General features: G+C 40.5%; 1 protein-coding gene across 2 annotated transcripts in view; it reads left to right on the top strand.

Annotated features, from left to right (window-relative positions):
- WDR11 (WD repeat domain 11) overlaps positions 1-7,658 on the top strand; it is a 50,890-nt gene extending 43,232 nt beyond the window's left edge. For both annotated transcript variants that reach the window (XM_080402744.1, XM_080402745.1), the window contains exons 25-29: positions 1,212-1,377; positions 2,277-2,374; positions 3,376-3,521; positions 4,334-4,416; positions 5,461-7,658. In XM_080402744.1, the coding sequence (XP_080258870.1) occupies positions 1,212-1,377; positions 2,277-2,374; positions 3,376-3,521; positions 4,334-4,416; positions 5,461-5,615 (648 nt within the window). In that variant the 3' untranslated portion in view covers positions 5,616-7,658. The remainder of the gene's footprint in view (positions 1-1,211; positions 1,378-2,276; positions 2,375-3,375; positions 3,522-4,333; positions 4,417-5,460) is intronic.
- The last annotated feature ends 13,783 nt before the right edge of the window (positions 7,659-21,441 follow it).

Here is a 21,441-nt window from a genome sequence, read left to right as displayed (position 1 = left end):
GCCAGTGCATGGTTTTTGCTGTACTAATATGTTATTATTACACTGCAGACTTTGTGTAATGACATGTTGTATGGTAATGTTTGTTGTTACCCGCTTCACACTTACATGAGAACCCTATAAAAATCTTTCTTTCCATCTTGTGGCTGGAAAAAACTTACCTTTCCCAGAAATAACTAAAATTTAACATCTCTGGGATAACTCAGTCTGCACTTCACATTCTCATTTTAGGTAACAAAGGATGTAGCTAAGCTTTTGGGAGTTGTGTACTGAGCGGAGATGCTGTACAGGGCTGCTCACTGAGACTCTGATAATATATTTTGTTGCATTTGTACAGTATATATCATCAGCTATTCCCTACTAATGCAGTTGTGCTGAATCCATTTCCAAAAATAGCTGTGGTAATGCTAGGTTGAACTTAGAAGATTTTTTGCCACTTCGCAAAAACGTCAACAAATGTTACCAGTAAAAGATGCCAGAAATATTTAGTCTGTAGATAGTCTGTTTAAAATGCCGGTTTCTTAAAATATTAAAATGCCGGTTTCTTGAATCACTGTACTGGATTTTAATATGTATTTAATGTGACTTTTCATTATTTCTGTAATTATCTGAGCCATCAGCTTGACTGACCTTACCAAATTGACCTCTCAAAGTTAGGCACGTCATTTCAGGAACAGGCAGAGATGACATACCTGCAGTGATTCATTCCAGCTGGAGACAGGTGCCTGCAGGCAGTGTAATGAGCCCAGCTGATTAGGTGCTCAGCTGTAGCGAACATTGTAAATGGCCAAATTCTACCTTTTATTTTAAATATCAGGTACTGAGTCAGTCCTTGAGATCTGGCCAGTTTCTGCATCTTTACAATTTTATTTCTTCTCTGCCTACCTTAAATGCTTTTCTTCCTTTTATAACACAGCAAAAGTTTAAGTAAACAAGGAAATAAATATACTGAACAAAATTTTTCTTTGGCCTGTTCTAAAAGCATTAGTCTGTGATTAAACATTATATTCATGGTGGGGTTTTAAATGCTATACTTCCTACAGATGATTTCTTTAAATAGAATTTTAATTAATACTATGCTGGTATATATTGTTGTAGTCTGTTTTAGAATAACTTTGCTTGTTCCATGTCTTAAAAAGGGTAAAACCAGAAAGGCTTTTAAACAAAAGTGAATACTTTGTGGTCAAAGTTGTGGTGTTTTTTTCTCTTGCCAGACTGACAGAGCAGTGCAACTACTGTTAGAGACAAGTTCTGAGAATGCCCATTACTACTGCGATTCACTCAAAGCTTGCTTGGTCACAACTGTCACCTCATCAGGTCCATCTCAAAGTACTATTAAACTGGTAGCAACCAACATGATAGCCAATGGAAAGCTCGCAGGTAAGAATATGATTTGAATTTTTCTTTTGCTTATTACCTAGTAATTCTGAACATGATTAAGGCTGCTAATGGAGATGGGAGAGGAGGAAGTCCTGATGTAATAGATCTTATATGTTGCATATGTTATAGTGTGCATTACCTAGAGTAGTTAATGCAGAAATGATCAGTAACTCAAATACGAAGTTCAACTTTTGATTTTCATTGGAAACCGTTTTTTGGAGCGATTCTTTTAGTAATTCTTTGCACAAAAAGAGGCCGAGCACATAAAGCTACATATTTTCCACATCCCAATCTAAAGAATTAATTAACTATTGATGTCTTATTACTGAAATAGAAATATAGACTTAGTTTCCTTTCCAGTTCAGAACTTGTTTCAACAAGTGTGTGTTCTTATAATACAGGTTAATTTTGCTTAATGCAAGATATGTTCATCATACGGTGATTGACTGAAATATTCAAAGATACCCAGAGAAAGTACAAATGCCTGTACTTGCCTGGAAAAAATCCTTTCCACTTTGTGGACAATTAAGACTTCACTGTTAATAATTGCGCTACAGACAGTGTTAAAATTTACATTAAAAATCCATTTATTTGATTTACAAAGATCATTATCTCTTGATGGTGGGACATCGAGTGAACTTCTTGTCGTTTGTATTTAGGACAAAGATAAATGAGAGCTTTGTGAGGTCCTTCTAAGCTCTGTAGCCCAGGAAGAAGATACAATAACTGACACCCAGGGTATATGGAGAGCCAGGTGGTAGAAATCAGGATTTTTTGATATCTTCATATCTAAGAAGGATCTAGAGATCCTTTTCCTGAGGGTGATTGACCTGCTCACACTTCTGTAGCAACTCTTTTTTTCCCTTAACTTATTATATTGTGTGCTTTTTATTTTCCAGAGGGTGTGCAGTTACTATGTCTGATTGATAAGGCTGCTGATGCCTGTCGCTACTTACAGACTTATGGTGAGTGGAATCGTGCAGCATGGCTTGCAAAGGTATGTCACCTCTCACATTTCAGTCTGCTAACATAAATGACCTGCTTAGTTTATGTAGGTATGAAGGCTGATGAGAGTGCTGTAGTTCTCAAAACTTAAAAAACCGAAACACCAATTTGAAATAGTATCATCGGTTCTTGCCATGTGTTGAGCTGTAACAAGCCGATCCATTCAGTAGGTATTGGCAGCTGGTTCTTCGGCCTTTTAACTACAGGGGTCTGCCCTGGCTGTCCAGATTTACAGGACTGGAACCTAAAAATTATTGGAATACTCAATTATCTAATTTTTGAGCAGTGGTTTGTGAAGTTGCCTATAGCTGTGGCAGTACAGAGTTCATAAGAAACTGCAAAAAACCACTCCTGGAAGTGGAGAAGCAATTAGACAGTGACTTTGTGCTGAGCTCCAGGTAGTGTGTGAGCTGATTTTAAGGTTAGTACCAACCACATAAATTTGCATCGACTTCTCTTTTGGTATGCAGATGTAATTACAGTAAAGGAACCTAGACATAGCATTCATTCTCCGAATTATAATGGACAGGAGTCAGTAAGAATGACCTTTCACTGCCTCTAAGAAAAGTTTCTGTTAAATTTCCTGCAGAAAGTATGGAAAAAGGCCTGCTCAAATTTTCTAAATGAGTGACTCTCACTCTTAAGAAGAATAAGATGATTTTTTCATTATTTTTTTTGTCCTTAAGTCTTCAGTAAAGCATAAAAATTTCGAACTGCTTGATACTTGGGGTTTTAGAAAAGCCTTGTGGTAAAAATAATGTTAATCACATCTAAACGTGGAGTGATCTGAGTGGAGTATTTTTATCTCTATATATTTCTAATTTTTCTTATTTATTATATCAAGGGATAAGTGTACTTTTTATAAAAAACCTGGTCATTTCAGATGCTTTTACTTCTGCTTAAAGTCTTTCACTGAAAAAAATGAAACAGAAGCAGAACTCTCTGTTTAACTGGCAGCTGAGAATTCATAATGGGCTTTCCCATCTCTTAAAGGTTCGTTTGAACTCAGAGGAGTGTGCTGATGTGTTAAAGCGCTGGGTAGATCACCTTTGCTCTCCACAAGTCAACCAGAAGTCCAGAGCCATTCTTGTCCTCTTGTCACTTGGATGCTTTACAAAAGTTGCAGAGATGTTGCACAGGTAAAGATGAAACTGCGCAATCTGTATTTTTTCGCGCCCAGAATTGTTACGTAAGGATTTGTGACTAGAAGTCAAAGGGGAAGGAGGGAGTCTGCAGTTTTGACGTTTGTTTCTATTTTAGAACGTTTTTCTTTAACCTCAACACTGCATCGTTTGTGTATGCTGGAACTGATATTTTTGGTGAAATTTCAGGAGATACACCAGCATTTAAATTTACTGCTGGCTTTAAGATTTCTAGCCCACATTGACCAAGCAGTAACAATTTATAATAGCTATGATTATTTTGCAGGAAGTTGAGCCTTGATCTTTCAAAAACTTTGCATCAAATGTCAGTTCCTTGAGTGCAAGGAGAAAGGGGAGATGTAAAAAAAAAAAAGCTTGGGGAAAGGGAAGTGCCAGACTAACAGGTGCAAGAGGAGCACGATGCAGTACAAGGGACCAGAGTAACAGTATGACCTGTTCCTACATCCTGCCTGGGAGCGGGGCAGCAGCATCCCTGCCCGAGGAACGCACTTAGCACCATCGTGATGTAGTGAATACTCAAGGGCTGTGAAACGTGGAGGAGCAGAGAGCAAGGTAGAGCAGCATGTGCTGTAGGTGTGGATATGTGCCGTAGCGGCAGCTAAACAGCCGGACTGTTTAACCTTGGTGGTGATCGGAAGCCTTGTTCAGCCCTCAGGGCAGAAGAGATTTGCCTCTCCAGGTCTAGGTGCAAAGTTTTAAAAGCCTGTATGCAAGTCTTCTGATGTGATGTCCTGGAATACTTTGTTTTGCATCCTAACGCATTATTCCTTCTTCTCCTCATTTAACAGCATGAGGTACTTTGATAGAGCGGCTTTATTTGTTGAAGCTTGTCTGAAGTACGGGGCGTTTGAAATGAATGATGATACAAATATCCTTTTTCTGAAATCCTGTTTCTGCACCTCTGTGCTCGTAAACAGTGAGTATGCGTGAGCCAGTGTTAGGTGAACTGGTCTGCACAGGAATAGGCGTTCCTAGTATTTATTTTCCAGGTAGTGTAGTTTGAAGGAAGTATGAGGAAACAAGTGGAAGGAAGACATTTGCATAAATCCGTAACATTACCTCCTCCTGATGCTCTGTGAGGCCTGTGGCACTAGAAACCAAACTAAAAGTGAAAAACATAGGAGAGAAAAGAGCAGATGATAAAGTGTTCTTTGCAGAACTTGAAATCATTACTGCAGCCTGTATAGTGGTTCAGTTATCTTTTAAACTCTGTATCTCAGGAAAAATAATCCCTTCATTGAACCCCTCTACAGATCAACATACTGTTTTAGCAGTTGAGGTTCTTTAGGAAGGAGTCAGTTCTAAGACAGTGACAACAAAGAAAATTAAAGGTCAAGATCAGATGAGCTGAAAATGTAGTATTTTAATAGTATCTAAATATTGCTCACTGCAGTCTGCACATCTAACATAGTGTTCTGGAAACTCTCAACAGTTGTTCTGACTTCTGTAGTACGTGCAGTAAAAAATAATGCATATGTAAATAGTACCTGATTGTATTTTATGGAGTCATCACTGATGTCAGCTTGTAAATAAAAAAGGCTACTAATAAATCATGTAGATAACAAATCTAATTTAACGAACAAATTTTGTAGTATGAGCTTACAATTTCTTAACTTCTTTTGCAAGTTATGACATGGTATTATGGTAGGTACTTAAGTGTATCTGAAACCTATCTGTTTTATTTATAGCACTCTGCATATTGTCTAATAAATGATAATATGCATCAATAGTAGAATTTAAAGCAATTTTTTGTCTATATTTGTGCTGAAAAATACTGGGTTAGCACAATTGGCAGCAATGTTCAGCATTTTCAGCTTGGGAGAGCTAAAGTGTGTGAAGAAAAAAAAAAAAAAGGATTAATATTTTTTTTATTTTGCTATTTATTTTGTGTTTTCCTTAATGCTTCATTTACATAAATTGATCCATGCTGTATATGCAGATTATGCCAGAAGCTTGAAGCTCCTGAGCTTTAAACAGGGAGCTATTCTTTTTGCCTCAAAAGCAGGAGAAGCTGGTAAAGACTTATTGACTGAGCTCAAACAGCCTAAAGAGGAAGTGATACAAGAGTAAGAACTCCGCATTTATGAGGAGATTTGGGTTCTTTATCAGACTGAGATTCCACTGTGTGAAAATACTTTTTTTCTCTTGAATCACTGTACTAGCTGATATGTGTGATCTGAGCAAATATTGTTAAATGTGTGTGGAGGCAAGATTAAGAACTGGTTTATGTTTATTTTTATGTTAAAATTGTCCTCACTTTCACAAGAGGAGAAAGAAACCTATGGTAAAATTATACAAGAATATTTCCAACTTTTTCAACCATAGCAGAAACCGAACTTAAAAACATGCTGAAAGACTTCTGTACCTGTGTAAAAGTCTAGTCCATTTACTTCAAAAAATCAATTTTTTATAGTTCTTCACTACTGTTGTAATTATATGTATAAATGGTTCAGTCTGTACTATAAAAATATAAATATATTTAAAGAATAAATATAGATCAGAAAACACATGGGTCTTTCCTGGAACATTGTGTTTTCTCAATCCAATTTTCCTGTTTAAAATTACTGTTTAAATCAGTTCGCTGTATTGTCATTTTCGTAACTGTCTCAAATGGAATCTTTAACAGCTTTACTTATGTAAGTTTTCTAACATTCCAAAAATCCATGAAACGACCTGCTTTTCAATTAAGGTATTGTTATATTCTGTTATTCTGAAGTGTGCACTCCCTGCACGCCTCAGGGAATAAATTCTGCCTTGTGCTGACTGGTTCATGGCATCAAAGGATGGGACAAGACCCTACCTCAACAGCAGCAAGGAAGGCTCCTGTGTAATGTTCAGGAGATCGCTAATTCTGTCTCCACAGTTACTGTTTTGTTTGTTATTTGAATGTGGGATTAACGATAGGTAAAAAGAGCATTTTTTCAAAGCCAAAATGCTGGCTTTTTAATTAGATACTTTTTATGCTAACACATCTTATGGTCCAGATACTTAAGGATGCCACCGATTGAATCTGTTCTCATTTTTGTGCCAGTATTTCAGTATTTTAAGTACTTGTTTTCATCACTGCTTTTTATGTCAGATATGTCTTTTCTACTTACTACTGATTGACTGAGAAATTTTACAGCTGAGGAGCAGATGCTGATGTTAAACTGCCCTTGCAAATTGAAGACCGTGGCACGTGAAAATTAGTCTTGGCTAAGAAATAGAACTATTACCAAGTTGTTGGAGCTACTGAAGTTTAGTATGCAGTAGTGAAAAGAATCAGGTCATGGAAGAGGTCTCTTATTTGAAAGTAATTAATGGCTTGTCTACTTAATGTGCGTTGGATTCTCCTTAGGTTTGAGTATTTGTGGATACATACTCTTCACACCTTCCTAGAGGAGCACCAGCTTCTGGACATTTCTTAACTCCATAAACCTCCTAGTTTCTATGATGGCATTTTCAATAACTTTGGAAAGGTTAGGCTTTTCAGTAATGATATTTTTTATACAAATTGAAAATGGGAGTTTCATCACTAAATAGAAAACTGTTATAACTGCAGTGTATCTTATTCTTTCTTGGCACATCTTAAATACACCATAAAATACTTTCTGTTTAGTGTTACAAACAACGCTTACATAGTTACATTAGCTTGGGAAAAAAGTGTACAATTAAATTTGCCTTAAGTATTAACCGGTGAGCAACATAGTTGAGCAAAATTAACTGCCATTAACGAAGGCCTAAATTCTGGCTCACACTGACTGCTACAACACTCCTCAATTCCTGCTCGTTTGTGGTAGCCATACTCATGGGCAAGGTTACTGCGGAGTTGGCATAAGCACGCACCAGCTTGTTCTTTGACAGATGGCGTAGAATTGTCAGTGGGTCTCTGGAATAAAATCTGCTTTGATACACACTTGGATTTATAAATGTGATGTCTTTAAACGAAACACATTGCAAAGGCCTTTTAATACTGAATGTTTCTATAAACTGTGAAGTGTGAAGGTTGCAGAATACTGTATGGCATTCCCAAGTGAAACCTTTATGATGAAAATACAGTGTAAAAGTGATTGAAAAGTTTATTTAGATAATAATGCAGTCACAGTACAATAATAAAAACAAACTTTTAAAATCTCTGTGTGTCTGGATTCAATATAAAACTGTCATCGGTTGCACTGGGATTGAATGCTGATTGTGTAGTTAAAAACAGTTGTTTTGCCTTCTGGACCAGAACAATGCTCACGGCTGGGTTTAGTGGAGGAAGTGATTATCCTCCGTACATACTAGTCACATTTTCCATGTCAGTACTGATGAGACATTGGGTTTGAGCAGTAGCTTTACTAACACACATAACATTTGTACGGGTTAAATTAGAGCAGGACGTTGTCTGTGCTTTCTGATTTTTAAATGCAGGAAAATAGGCGATGAAAGAAAAATGTTTCCCTTCTGGTTTGGTGCTGCCCTGCAACCAATAATGCAAGACTTCCTTGCTTCTCAGCTGACACCGGTGAGCATTGCACATCTTGCTTTTGTCTAGGAGGCAGGTACACTTACATGACTGCAGGTAATCAGCTTCTCAAAAATAGGAAATGTATTCAGCCGTGCTGAGATAGAAGTCAGTGAAGTCTTGTTTTTCTCCTTCCTAGTTCACGTAGCTTTCCTCTTGGCTCCTAGGATGCTTTTGTCGCTTTGACTTTAGAAGCTGTCTAAAAAAAATACAGGTAACTGATCGCTACCTGGCTTGTACAGAATGAAATGTGAGAAGATCCTCACTTTTAGGTTTGAAGGGCAAGCCTGAGAGTTTGGAATGTAAACAGAATTGAATAAATTTTCTGAAGTTCCCGGTTTTAACTCCTTTAAATCCCTTTGAGAATTCCTTCTTGGAACCACTGTGAACAGTCCCAAGTAGCAGCAGCAGTTTATAATCCGTGTTTTCCTGGGTTTGCATTTTGAAGTTTCTGTCAACAGTAGAGTCTTAATTCTGGAAACTGTCCTTGGCCATTGGCAATGAAGAAACGGCAGAGGAGTTGGGTTTGCGAGCCAATGTATTGAGATTCTTTATTCATTTGTCTTTGAACAATGGAACATGATGCTTGATTATCAGAGCAGATTATTCAGTAGCTATTTTAAGATTGTTTGCAAAAGGCCAGAACCTTTGTCCATAAATAAGGAGGGTTTTGCACATTTGGGTTGTCTAGATGAAGAACTTCTATATGGAGAACATCTTAAAGCATAACTAGCGATGGTTACTCCTTTCATTGCGTTACGTGAATCATTTTGGACTTGTATGACCAACATAAAACCGTGCATATGACTGGATCTATAGGGATGCATAAGTTGTCTCCATTTCAGTGAAGCATTCTGCAATTTGTACGTCTGTGTGGAGCTCATCCAGTCCTGCAGACATTTTCTTTCTGGATCTCTGTGCTCATACTCAACTAGTGGTTTTACAACCTGAGAGGAGCTTATGATAAATATTATCATGGGACTGCTGCGGGCATTCTGGGCGAGCGGGAGTCAGATTCAAATACTCATAGAGTTCAAGATCTGATCCGTTTATTGTACAAACCAGGTACACTTTTATAAGGCACTCTATAAGCGCGTGATAATATGATTGGCTATTTTACAAGCGTATAATAATATGATTGGTTAACAATTGTTTATTGGCAAGATTTCTGTTTCTACTTTTTCAGGCACGTAGGCTCTTTTCTGCTGTTTCCCAGCTCCTCTTATCGCGTCCTGCTGGCCCTGTTTTTGTGCAAGCACCTGCAATTTGTTCCTCCCTCTTCATTCCACTGTTCTGATCGTGCCCTCGTCTTATTTCTTCAGTATTTTTCCACTTGCTTCAAAGTTCAGTATAATCATTCAATACAGCAAAAGCCCCAACATGGGACTCCTGTACTTAATTTTAAATTAAAACAGGGTTATTTTTTTTAAATTTCTGATTTGATTCTTTCAGTTTTGCGATAATGGATTTACTTGTTCTAGCAGTAAATAAAAAGTCTAGAAAATAGTCTGGCAGCTTAGTTTTAATATAAGCAAGCCCTAATTTGAGTTTTAATTGGAGCATGGCATGCCTCACAATAAAGGCAGTCTCTGTAAATTAATCATTAAGTGTCTCTAAAATTGTCTAACTTGGACCTGTTTCTGAAGTACTTCTCCAAAAATTTAGTTCTATATATGTATATTATATCTATGTGTCTGTATATATATATATACACATATGCATATATTTTATTCGGGGGAATAATTATGGAAAATGACAAATTTATTTTATTTCAGTGTAGCAATGATTACTACTATATTGTGAATTATTTATAATTTACTTTCATTAAAATGCAAACAGTCTGCCAATTTAAAGACTTTGCAGCCAGATAGGGGCATATATGATACATAAGGAAACCTGCTTCGGAACGTTGATGCGTTTGAGTGTCTGAGTCAATAATCTAAGAGATGATGATTCTCAGCAGTTGACCCTAGAGGCAGAAAACAAGGACCATCACAGATTCTTTAATGGGAAATGGGTTTGGATTGGGTGATCACTGGCTGCCCAGAGCTGCTCAACTAAAAATCAAATTGCTGGTGAACAGTAGAAGAACAGCAGCTTGGGAAAGAGTAAGGGCTTTTTGCCTTTTTTTTTTTTTTTTTTTAAAAAATCATTATTTTACTTACTACTTTCTCAGAAGAATTCAGCACAACTTCAATATTAACGTGAACCTGGTAAGAGAATTCATTAATGAGGTCAAGCTAAAAGTGTTTATACGTACTAGTATTTAGTACTTCTGAATTAGGAATTCTTGATAGTAAATAAACTTGATAGTTAAGTGTTCTACTTAAACACTGAAGATAGGAGCCACAGCCGTGATAGTTTCCAGGTATCTCATCTGCTTCTGCTGGGAGGCGGCAGTGTTAAGCAAAATTAAAAAGGAAAGGGCTGAGATTAGAATGTGTTGGCACGTAATGTGGTTTCTTTCACGTGACTCATCTTACTGGTTGGTTTGTACAAGGACTAGTGAAAAACTGGCACCTAAAAATTCGATTTTACATCAGAAAAATCAGGAGAAAACCAAATTGGCTGAAATTGGTTGCGTGAAGGCCTTAATCCTGCACAATTTTTCACACACTGAGCTGTTAGTCAGAGGAGAGGAAATTGCGGCGATTTGCTGCGCAGAGGCGATCCTGTGGGAAGAACTGTCCCTGCCTCCTGGTTTGGGAAAGGCAGGTGGAAACAGGTATCAAAGCTCATCATAAATTTCCAAGAAAAATGAGAAAAACTTACAGAAATTGGGAAGGAAGGAGAACTTGACAATTCTTAAATTGAACTGGAGGGGAAAAGTCCTTTTTCTTCATGTCAGGGGGAAAGAGTGTTTAAAAGGCTTCTGTTAAAATGTGGGAATGGGAGAACAGCAAAACAAACGTGGGCTAGATGCTGATGATGTATTGGCAGATACTCAAGGCATAAACATTTTGCTTAAGAGTGGCAGCTTTAATACAGATTTATTCTTAAAGGCATTCAGTAGAACTATGTTCTTACCTCTCCAAAGGCGGTAGTACTAAAAAAAATTAAATAGCAAAGTCAGTATATGTTCATTTTCCAAGATAATTTAGATTCTTTGCCAACTTCATACCCGCTTGCATGAGTTGCTGGCAATGTTGTATGTTGCTTTGTGTAGGTGGGAATTTCATAGCAATAGTAAGTTACCCCCCAGGCAAAATGGATTTTGTCCGCACCTGTGGATCCAAAGGAAGGAGGGGGACCTTGATAAAATCTGAAATTAGTTGGGTTTTTTTTGAAGCAGACTGGTGAATTTGAACACAGTGAAGATTTTTTTCTACGGAACACGTACAAACTTTCTATGTGGACTTAAAAGCCGGCTTCCCTTTGGATGGGCAGCTGTCAGCCCATACAATTAAACTTTGCTGTCCACGTGCAAAGTACTGGCCTTCCCTATTGTATTTTTCTCCCTTGTTGAAAAGTCAAAGTCTACCTTTCAAAAAACGTCTGGCTTCTGTCAAGTGTTTATTATGTGTAGTGAGTTAAGACATCCTACGAAAGTATGTGCTGACAACTGAAATGGAAGTCGCTAGTTTACCTCTTGCAAATTTTAGTAACAAAGGGAGCCTGGAGTTGCACAGGTACAGTCCAGAGTCAACTACCAGGCGGCTTTCACCCTCCTGGAACAGAGAACGTTGATCTTTTCAGAGTTCGCTGTTATTTTGCTGTCTCCTCAGACCATCTGAAGAAATGAAGTTGTAATGGGTTGGGTGTGGAACAAACCACACAACTAAAATGTGAAATGCTGAAAGAGGTAAAACATAACATCTTGGCGTAGGTTGTAGGTACACCTTGTGGATGAGGTACCTCATCCATCTGATTCCATCTGCTTTGGCAGAATAATAATAGAAAACGTGCAAATATAGCTGAACTAAAGCATCTAGATTTTTTTCATACTATTTTTTGAAAATTCTAGAATTTTTGTGTCTAACTTGCTGTTAACTTGTTTGTCTTAAGATGTAAATGGCTCTTCAGCTTGGACATAACAGTTGTGGAAGAAAAGGAAAAACGTGCATAGTCAGAGGAGGGAACCAACTAACATCTTTAAAACGCAATTGCAGAAGGTAAGTGATGCCCCCTGCTCCACGCCTGCTGGAGGAAGGGAAGTTTAAGTTGAATTTCAGTCTTGAAAATCTGAGATTAGCAAATACACGACTTTAGGTTCATTTCCATGGTATTCATTGAAACTGTTGGTCCCCTTCCATAGGTAGAACTTCCCCTCCACCTTCCTATTTCCCCCTCCTTCCCTGTCAGTGCAGCAGCAGCAGGAGGATGGCGGGTGGTCGGCGGGGCCTGTAACCGCCTGCGTTAGGGAGCAGCTCATGAGCAGGGCAGGGATGCTGTGGCGTTGTCTGTTAGACCCCAAACTCAGCAGGTGGTAAAGGAAAGGACATTTAAACACTTCTTCAGGGTGACTTTATTGGCCCAACGTAATGGTTTTCTTTCTGGGAGTTAAGTCCATAAATTGAAAATACTTTTTTCCCATGTCATTGTCACCACTACTTCATTTAGCAAATACCGGCTGTAGTTCGGTGTGGTTCCCACTGACAAACTCTCATTTCAGTGACTGCTTTCCAGAGGGTTATTGAATGGTGGCATTATATATTGTTCAAACCAGATGTCAACAGGTGTGTTGTGGTTTTTTTTTTTTTAAAAAAAAAAAAAAGAAAGGCAGGGTTTTGTCATTACTTTCCACCCTAGGGTAGCAGGAGATAATGGAGTTATATTACACTTGTCTGGCTCCTGTTTCACTTGCTGTAATTAATAAAAAGCTATAGGCCACAACTTTCAGTTGCAAAAAGAAGGTCATCTTTGGGGGGGGGGGGGGGGGTTGTGAATGGTCATTTTTTCCAAATACATGTTTCATAGCCATGACCCTAGTGAGTCAATCTATCATTGCTGAGGCACCTGCTTTTTGAATCCAACTGTAGACTCATGAATAATTGTGTATTTTGGTGACCCTTTGAAAATGTTTTTTTCCAGTGGTGTTTGTGAATGAAAATTTACCGTAGCTTACAAGCAGTCACAGATCTTGACAAAAAAAAAAAAAAAAAAAAAAAAGTACAAAATGCATAGCATATGTCTTCACGGGTCACAGTTCCTTGGTCGTATACCACATAATGTTGATAAACCCCTCTTGGTGAAGCTGCTAGCCTTTCACAGCGATGCTCCCTCGTTGCTGGTGGTTGCTCACAGATACAAAGGCAAAGGTTACCGTGTTTCTGCATATCTGTCTTCTCCAAGTGTATTTTTCAGTTACTGTCTTCAAGGTTGTTCCAGTATGCTGGGCTGTCAGGAAGGCTTTTAGATTCTCCTCTTCCTCCTGGTGTGGCATCTGAAATGGCTGTCTGGACAGAAGGTGGGAGAAGTCTCTCCAGCAGGTAGGTTGGTTCTCTCGGAGGGTCTGTGAAATGCGGTCACTGTGTTACCCAGCAGCCAGGATGAGTTTTTGAACATATTTTCACAGTGAAGTGCAATATAACACTAACACTTGCAGGTTTGGAGGCAAATTACTTAAATAGAAATAAAATACAGGCTCATTTCAGAACATTTCCAAATACTCAGGGTGTTCTGCTACCGAGACATATACTTGTTTTTTAATATGCCACGTAACAGTGATTGTCAAGTATCGGTGTCCTCACTTTCAAAGTTTCTCCATCTGCCACTTAGACACATCTCTTTTTACCTTTCTGTTTTCTGTCTCTAGCAATGCTTTATATAAGCAGTAAATTAATCTGGTGTTTCACGTTACTTGCAGAACTAGTGTCTAGTCTATATCCAAGCTTTGTCAGCAAGCTTTGGTGAGGCTTTCGATATAATTCATCTTCTCTGGGCTCTGTATCTCTTGTCTGGATTTACTGTGTAATTGTCTCCTCTTGCCTCAGCCCTAGCATTATCTTGCGCGATGGAAAACTAACAAGATTGCTGCTGCAGGAGTCGTTTTCCGAGACCACAGCTTTGATCACATCACCGTGCTCTTGAACTCCTTATTCACCATGTCAAGAAGTTGGTCTTATCTTCCAGCCTCAGCTCGCAGGACTCCCCCTCTGAACACTTGTTTTGATTTTTGTGGGCTTTGATGTTTTCTTATGTTTGGTAGAAAGCTGGGTGGGTTTTTTTCTTTCTTTCTTTTCCCATTTTTTTTACAAAGATGCTGTTTATCAGATGGACAGCGCAGGATGAAGTTACGGACAGATGAATGGCAGCAAAATGACCCTGGAAATACGCCGTTCTGTCATAGCTCTGCCTCTGGGCCACCCTCCCGTTTTTCCTTGCTTTCCTACTATTAAGCCAGGATACAGAAGCACAGAAACGGCAGCAGAAAATGAAACAAAGCAACCACCTCCTTAAGCCAAGGTGGAGCTATGGCACGGTGCTACGACAATAAAAGCTCCAGGCTGTGCTGGGTAAATGGAGGGGAAGAGGAGGAGGAGGAGGAGATCCAAACCTGGCTCTGCCCAAGAGCACCGCTGGCTGCTTTGGCTTTCTCCCACCTCGGCTTGCTCTGGTTCTGCTGAGGAAGCTGCTCTGCCATTATCATGGTGTTCAAGTTTGTACACGTAATACGGGATGGTTCAGGGCTCGTAACCTCCAGCTATAAACTACAAGACTTCTTAAAGCACGTTGACTTACTCCATCAGTCAAATCCCCCACTGTCCCTTGCACAGTAGATTTGCAAGTTTTCATAAAACTCATAATCTGGGCTGAAAAAAACCTATTTTAATCCTTCTTTTTTTGTTGTCAGAATGGATTTTATTCAGTCTTCTTGATCAATTATCTTCTGTGGCTCCTAGATGAACTTCTTCCTTGTGTACTACGTGGTTTGGTAACCAGGCACCTTTCTGTTGCAGAAGAAAATGGCCCTGGGAACAAGAGGGCACGTATTAAAGCAATGGACCTAATGTTTGGAGAACAACTGGAGAACTTTGGGAGTAGAAAATAGGGTTTATTAAGTAACAAGTTATTTCTCCACTTTAACAGAATTCCATTTGCCTGAGAAAAAAGCCGTTTCCTATTAATTTCTGGGTGATAAGGGCATCCTGGGCACTGGTACACAGCTACAAACACAGCAGCTTTATACTCCTTTTTACACAGGATTTCCACGCCTCATCCTGCCAGAGGAAGTATCTCTGAAATCAGGAGTTACGCATGTCGAGAGTCGTATGAACGTAAGTTCGTATTTTAAGAACTATTGGGTCTTTCTTCATAATCAGACACACCCTCACAACTTCTGAATTGTTTTTGGCCTTTGCTTATGGAAAACAAAATCAGAAAGTCTTTTCTTGGCTTCTCAGGATGACAAGGCAGGGTTTTTTAATTCCAGAGGTCAGTGGCTTCTGACACTTCCCTTGCTACGTATCTGTTGCTCCGCTCCCGGTTTGGGGTGAGGACAAGCCGAGCTGAGCCGTGCTGTTAGCACATGGGTTTGGCTGGAGAGAGGAGGCTTGGCAGAACCGCCCCGGCTGGAAGGGTTTCAACCTAAAGCCAAAGCCACGTGCTGAAGGAAGGTTTCTCTGAGCATCCACATCTCCACGGAGCAAGAACATGCCGTTGTTACTCTGCAGTTTCTCCTGAACAAGCTGAGATAAGCCAGTTCTCTTGAATATAAATAATATTAATTAGTCTTTTTCCCTTGCCTGATAGGAAAATTCCCCTAAATAATTCCCATAAATGTCTTTTCTGCTCGGCTCTTAATTCTTTGAATAATCTGGCATATCTCCACAGCACTTTGTGTGTGTATGCATGTTGTATGTCATATACGGGCTATACGTAACATCCTTTTCAGGAATAAAGGAGCATGCACTGGCCATCCTCTCAGCTAGGAGCTGGTCACACGGGCACAGGGCTAAGTCACTCCCCGGTGAGCTGGGGCAGTAAATGTCACATCCTCGTGCCCGTCTTCGCTTCCCTCGCACCCACGCTCCTCTGTACGGTCCCGCTCACGTGGCGCTGGTGCTTGTGTGGCAGCATCACGAGAGAGGTCCAGAGGCTGAACTGGCTGGAAAATAGTGGGGTTTGATTGCTTTAAGGTCTTTGTGGGTTTTTTTTTTAGATGAATGTCTTGCTGGATGGGTTCCCTGGCCTGGTTCGCTATGTGCTTACTAAGGCATAGAGGGGTAGGCATGGATCTGAGGGGTTGGAGCTGGGGGTCGTCTGGCTTCAGGTTGCCTGTGCAGACGTGAAACCGCACTCTTGATTTGAAGCCTCAGGGGAGAAAGAAACACGTGAGGGGTTTGTTTTTTATTTTGAATTACGAAATTTGACTTGCAACATCTATATTTGAAGTTACCAAGACAACCATTTGCATTGGAGGCAGCATATATCAGGTGTTCATGGTGTGTACTGTCAGTAGCTGGAAATCATTAAAAGGAGAAAAAAAATAAATCCCAAAACACAAACAACAAAAAACATAAAAGAAAGGTATGAAGTTGCAAATATCTGAGTCTTTTCTATCTTACCTTGTTGTTATTTCAGTAATTTCTTACCTCTGAAATTTTAACTGCTATCTACAATAACTGAAGTATTGTATCATGACTTCTGGTTGCTTGCATACAATCCTTCTCTGGCGTATAAATCAACTGATTAATTTGGAGTAGTTGTTTGCCTGTTTCTTAATTCCTGACAACCCCAAAATTTTATTTCCACGATCTGAGAGGACTCGTTTGCAATGTATCATCGTTGATTTTTCTGGGTTTTGTATGTTGCACAACTAAATCGGTGTTGCTGCCTGCAAAATGCTGTACAAACCAGCTCATTCTTCCTACGTTTGGGAGAAGGCGGCAGGCATAGCCATTTTTCCAAAGTGGAACAAAATGGAGTATTTTCTTTCTCCCTTCCCTCTAGAAAAACAATTCTTAAATACTTATCAAGCCAAAGAGACTTTTCTTTCTGACTGTTTCTTCCAGTCCTATTCTGTGGTTTACTTCAGCATCTGCTTTCTTTTTCCACTCTGCAAAGTTAAGCCTGGTTTTGATTAAAAGCAAGCTGAAAGGCAGATTAATGCATCGCAAGAAAAAGCAGCCTTGCTAATATGGAAAGAGAGCAGGAAGGTAATTTGTCAGTGGTCGCCTGGTCCTGGATGTGCTGTTTTCTGGTAGCAGCTTTTTCTCCCAGTAGGACTAAGCCAATGCATAGGGGGTTTATTATTATTTTATGCCACAACCATCTCACGAAAAAACCAAGACATTCTTTGAACTGAACTGAAATCATCTGTTTATCCTTTCTGACTGCTTTGCAGGCAAATTCCTCAGCCGCAAAATTATTTGCGAACATTTTTTCTATTTCCCATTCCATCATTTTCATTTTTGATGAACATTTAAAGTGTTTATGTTTCTGTGAGATTCCAGTGCTTTCTGATAGTATCTTACGTGACTTCAGCTTTCAAACCCAAGAGGTAGTGTGACATCAGTGTCTTACAAATTACTGTCCCAAGCAGCCCCCATAGGCAATCCTAGTTCTTAATATTCCTCAGCTTTTAGTCAAAGAAATGCTGAATGAGTTAAATAATAACAGAAAAGGTAGACAGAATAGGGAAAAAAAACCCAAAAGCCCAAAACCACAGCATGCAGAGTGCAAGTCAGTGAATGATGGAATGCTGGGACTGGAGAGGAGAAATAAAGGAGACCAGACTCTGCAGGAGGTGAGCGAGTTGTGCACCGATTCTGTATGCAGAACAAGATGGACATTTTTTCTGTAAACTTAAGGAGCCACAGAACTTGTCTTCTACCACCTGAAGGCAGCGTGAAGATGGGGCTGCTTCATTCCTGAGCCAGAGCAGGAGCATCTCCGAGGCGGTGGCCGCCCACGGGGAGCACAGGGCAGCGGAGCATCCTGCTCCCCAAGCACCGGGCTCCAGCACCACCCTGGGCTCCAGGCTGACCCTGTGGCTGCAGCAGAAAGCCAACGTGCAAAACCAGCAACTCTGCTGCTCAGGGGAGCAACAGAGCAGCTACCTATTTATATACGTGTAATAGATACATTTACCACTTTAAAAATTTCTGTTGTCTGCTGGATATCTCACTAGCATAGCCTTCAAATACACATCAATATCTGGATTAATTTTTATTATTACTATCGTTATTACTACTATTATTATTTATTATTAATAATAATAATGATTGTTGTTATTTTTTCTCTTACTCCATTCAGGAAGCTGTCACGATCGCTTTCCCTTTTCAGCTTCAGTTTTCCTTAATTCTAGAAGTCCTGTCCTATTCCCTCGGGATTTAAACAAATCACCATTAACAGCTTTTTATAAAACCCGTATTATTTCATCGAAGGAGTTTCCAGCTCCTGCAGGAGAGGGCAGCAGAGCTCAGCGAATGGAGCAGCCTGGGGGCAGCCACTTGCAGGGTGAGGGAGCAGGAACCAAAAACTGGGATATTTCTTCCCTATATTCACTCCTTAACGAGTGGCAGCACCAAGACACTAGCCAAGCAGGAGCAATCTCAGTTACAGATTTTCGTGTAGCTTATAAAAGATTTTAGTGTAATTGATAAATAGCCACAGGTGGTTTGGAAAGGAAAGGAGGAGAATGAGAGTGTCCACTTTCCTTCTAAAGCAGCAAGAAGTAGCAGCGAGGGTTGTTATTAAACAAGAGTGCACACCCCACTGGAAATCTGTTTTAATTTGGCAAATAAGAAATGCTTGAAAATAATAAGTACGATTGAAAACATTATTTTGCATATAATGCAGGAACGGAAGGGATTGCTTTAAAACCTGGTGGCTGGTAGTGGTCAAGTCTGGTTCAGTTTATGTCGGTGTTGAAGAATTGCCTCTTAATTATTTACAATAAAGGGGAGATTTGCTTTCCAGAAAATAGTGAGAGTAGATATGATGCACACAGACATCACAGCAAGTGTATCCCATGTTCAGGTGACAGAAATAAACTTCTTCTACGGTTACCTGGAGGATCAGGGGATGCTGATGCCAATAGCCCACCGTGCACGCCTGGCAGCATTCCTGCCTACCAGCAGAGATCACAGAGGCTTGGGGTTTATGTGTGTGTGGAGGAAGAATAAAGGAGCAGAGAAAACTTATGACAGGAAAAGTTATCTCTGGTTTTCAAAGATGTATACCTCAGCACTTGCTGGTATGGGCGTTTCTGGTCAGCAGCGAATTGTTGTCCGTGAATTCGAGTATGATTTTTAGCGTATTTCAGTCAACTAAAAGCACTGGGAGCACAACAGGCTAAGAGGCACCGGTGCGTTTTGCACAACAAATATGCCGAAATAATCTTTTATTATTGTTATTAAAGCTTATTAACTCTTGCATCACGCACTGAATGCTCCTGTTGGCTTCATGGCATCCCCTTCGAAGGGAAACCAAACTGGATTGTTTCTCTTTCAACGTGCAGACTTGCCATGGTGCCTAAAGCCCTGCAGGAGAGAACGCTGAGCCCAGAGCAGTCCTGCTGCAGCAGGAAGCAACCCCTGCATCTTTAGCTGGAAAACCAATGCAGGGTTGTTTTGGTGGTTTTTTTTTTTTTTGGTAGAAGCATCTAACATTTGTAACTAGTGACAAGAGTCCAGAGAGGTGCCGATCCCTGAGGCTCAGCTCTGCAAAAGGCGGTGGGTTTGTTCAAACTGTGCGTGTCCCTGCGGAGCTTCAGGTGGGTGACCAGTACAGGGAGGTTTGCTCCTGTGCTTAAAGCAAAGCATCTCACTTGCTAGATAGAGTTTTTCTGCTAACGTAGTCAAAAGTGGTGGGAAAACAAGGGGAGCGATGAATCTGATATTGAGAGAACCTTATTATCGAAAAGGACCTTCTTACTGAAAGGTCTCACCTTCACCCTGACAGTATCTCCAAGGAGCTTGTACCATCCTCTGACCTCCCCAGAACCCCTCCGATCCCTTGCCCTTTTTCTATTGCAGGCTTAAGAATTACATGGGTTTGGGGACCAAGGAGACTATATTTGTACCTTGCACATCATCCACACCATTTCTCAGGAAAGATCACAGCTCATCAGCAAGAAAACACACCAAAAACCCTGCAGACACGTGCTGTGCAATGTCTTTATGGAAGAAGGGTTTGCAGCAAACACAAAGATAAGTATTGCTTGATGCTTTCTTCAAATACTGATGTTTTATGAGGCAAGTAATTCTATTTTAAAGCACAGACCTGCTCACGCTCATACCCTGAATCTAGGGATTTAAGAAATGCTTATGTATAAAGAAGCTCCTAGTCCTTAGTGAATTGGCCCCCTCCAAGGTCTTAGTTCACTCTGGGGTCCCATTTGGTGTGTGCCCGAGGGACCAGGCGATGGCAGGGTGTAAGGCTGGCCTGCGGCAGGGCTGGCGTCGGCAGCTGCTGCCTGGATCTGGCCCCACGGCAGTGCGGGGACGGAGGAGAGGTGCCCCCTTGCCCCACGGGTTTGGGGGCTGCGCTCGCTTTGGGCTTGTTCACCCAGGAGTCTGAGGAGGTAGTAAGATGCTCTGAGTAACAAGCGTTATCTCTTTCATTTGCAACTCTAGTCTGAAGCCAGCTCAGACTGACAGCGCTTGCACCCCAGGAGAGTGATAAATTGCTTACATAAATAAAGATGATGTAAACACTGGCAATGTTAGGGGAACTCCCTCCCAAAAGCAGTTCTGGGCTCACTGATGCAGCCTGTGCTCAGCTCTCCTGTTATAAGAGGTCCAAGAAATTCATCTCCCTCTCCCAGCAGCGAAGCTGGGCCATGCGGGCAGGGCTGCCTCGGCCCCCCATCCGTGCTGCAGGTCTGGCTGCAAGGGGCTTTGTCATTTACCCTGGTATGAATCGGGAATATCTGTTCTGAAAGAATCAGTTTCATTTCCTTTTTAAAATACCTGTGTCTCACGGCTCCTTGCTCTGTTGGTGAGAACTTCTAAAGCATCCTTTTGGTGGATGATTCACTATCTGTGAATATAAGTATAAATGCCACAATTCATCCCTGACTGCTGGAAAGGCCAGAAGACTCATGAAGACAAGCAGCCTGATTAAAAAACAGTTTACTGAGTGTTCCACAAAACTAACTCACCCAAGCTTCAACACCGTGTCTAATGCTTCATGCACGGACACTGGAAGGCTCCTTGAACACTGTGTCTGCTAGAGGCGCACAGCGAACGGGACTGCGGCGGGGAGCAGCAGCAGGACTGCCTGCAGGCAGGGAATCAGCGCAGTTCCCAGCAGCAGCAGCAGTCAGAAAGGAAAGCGAGGGGATGGTTTTGCCTCCTGATTTTGCCTGCTCAGTCACCACGTCTCTAAGCCTGTGGCAGAGGAAGCTGAAACGATTTTCTTTAGGGCTTAAAGTAACTTTTGCCTTTGTTCTCCAGCCCTCGTCACGATGGATATTCAGAGCAATGCTGGTAGCTGAACACCTTGTCTCTCTAGGCAGGCTTC

The sequence above is a fragment of the Falco punctatus genome (genome assembly GCF_963210335.1).
Source record: "Falco punctatus genome assembly, chromosome: 9".
Taxonomy (NCBI): Eukaryota; Metazoa; Chordata; class Aves; order Falconiformes; family Falconidae; genus Falco; species Falco punctatus.
Note: the sequence above shows the minus strand (reverse complement) of the source record. Positions and strands in the feature narration are given on the sequence as shown.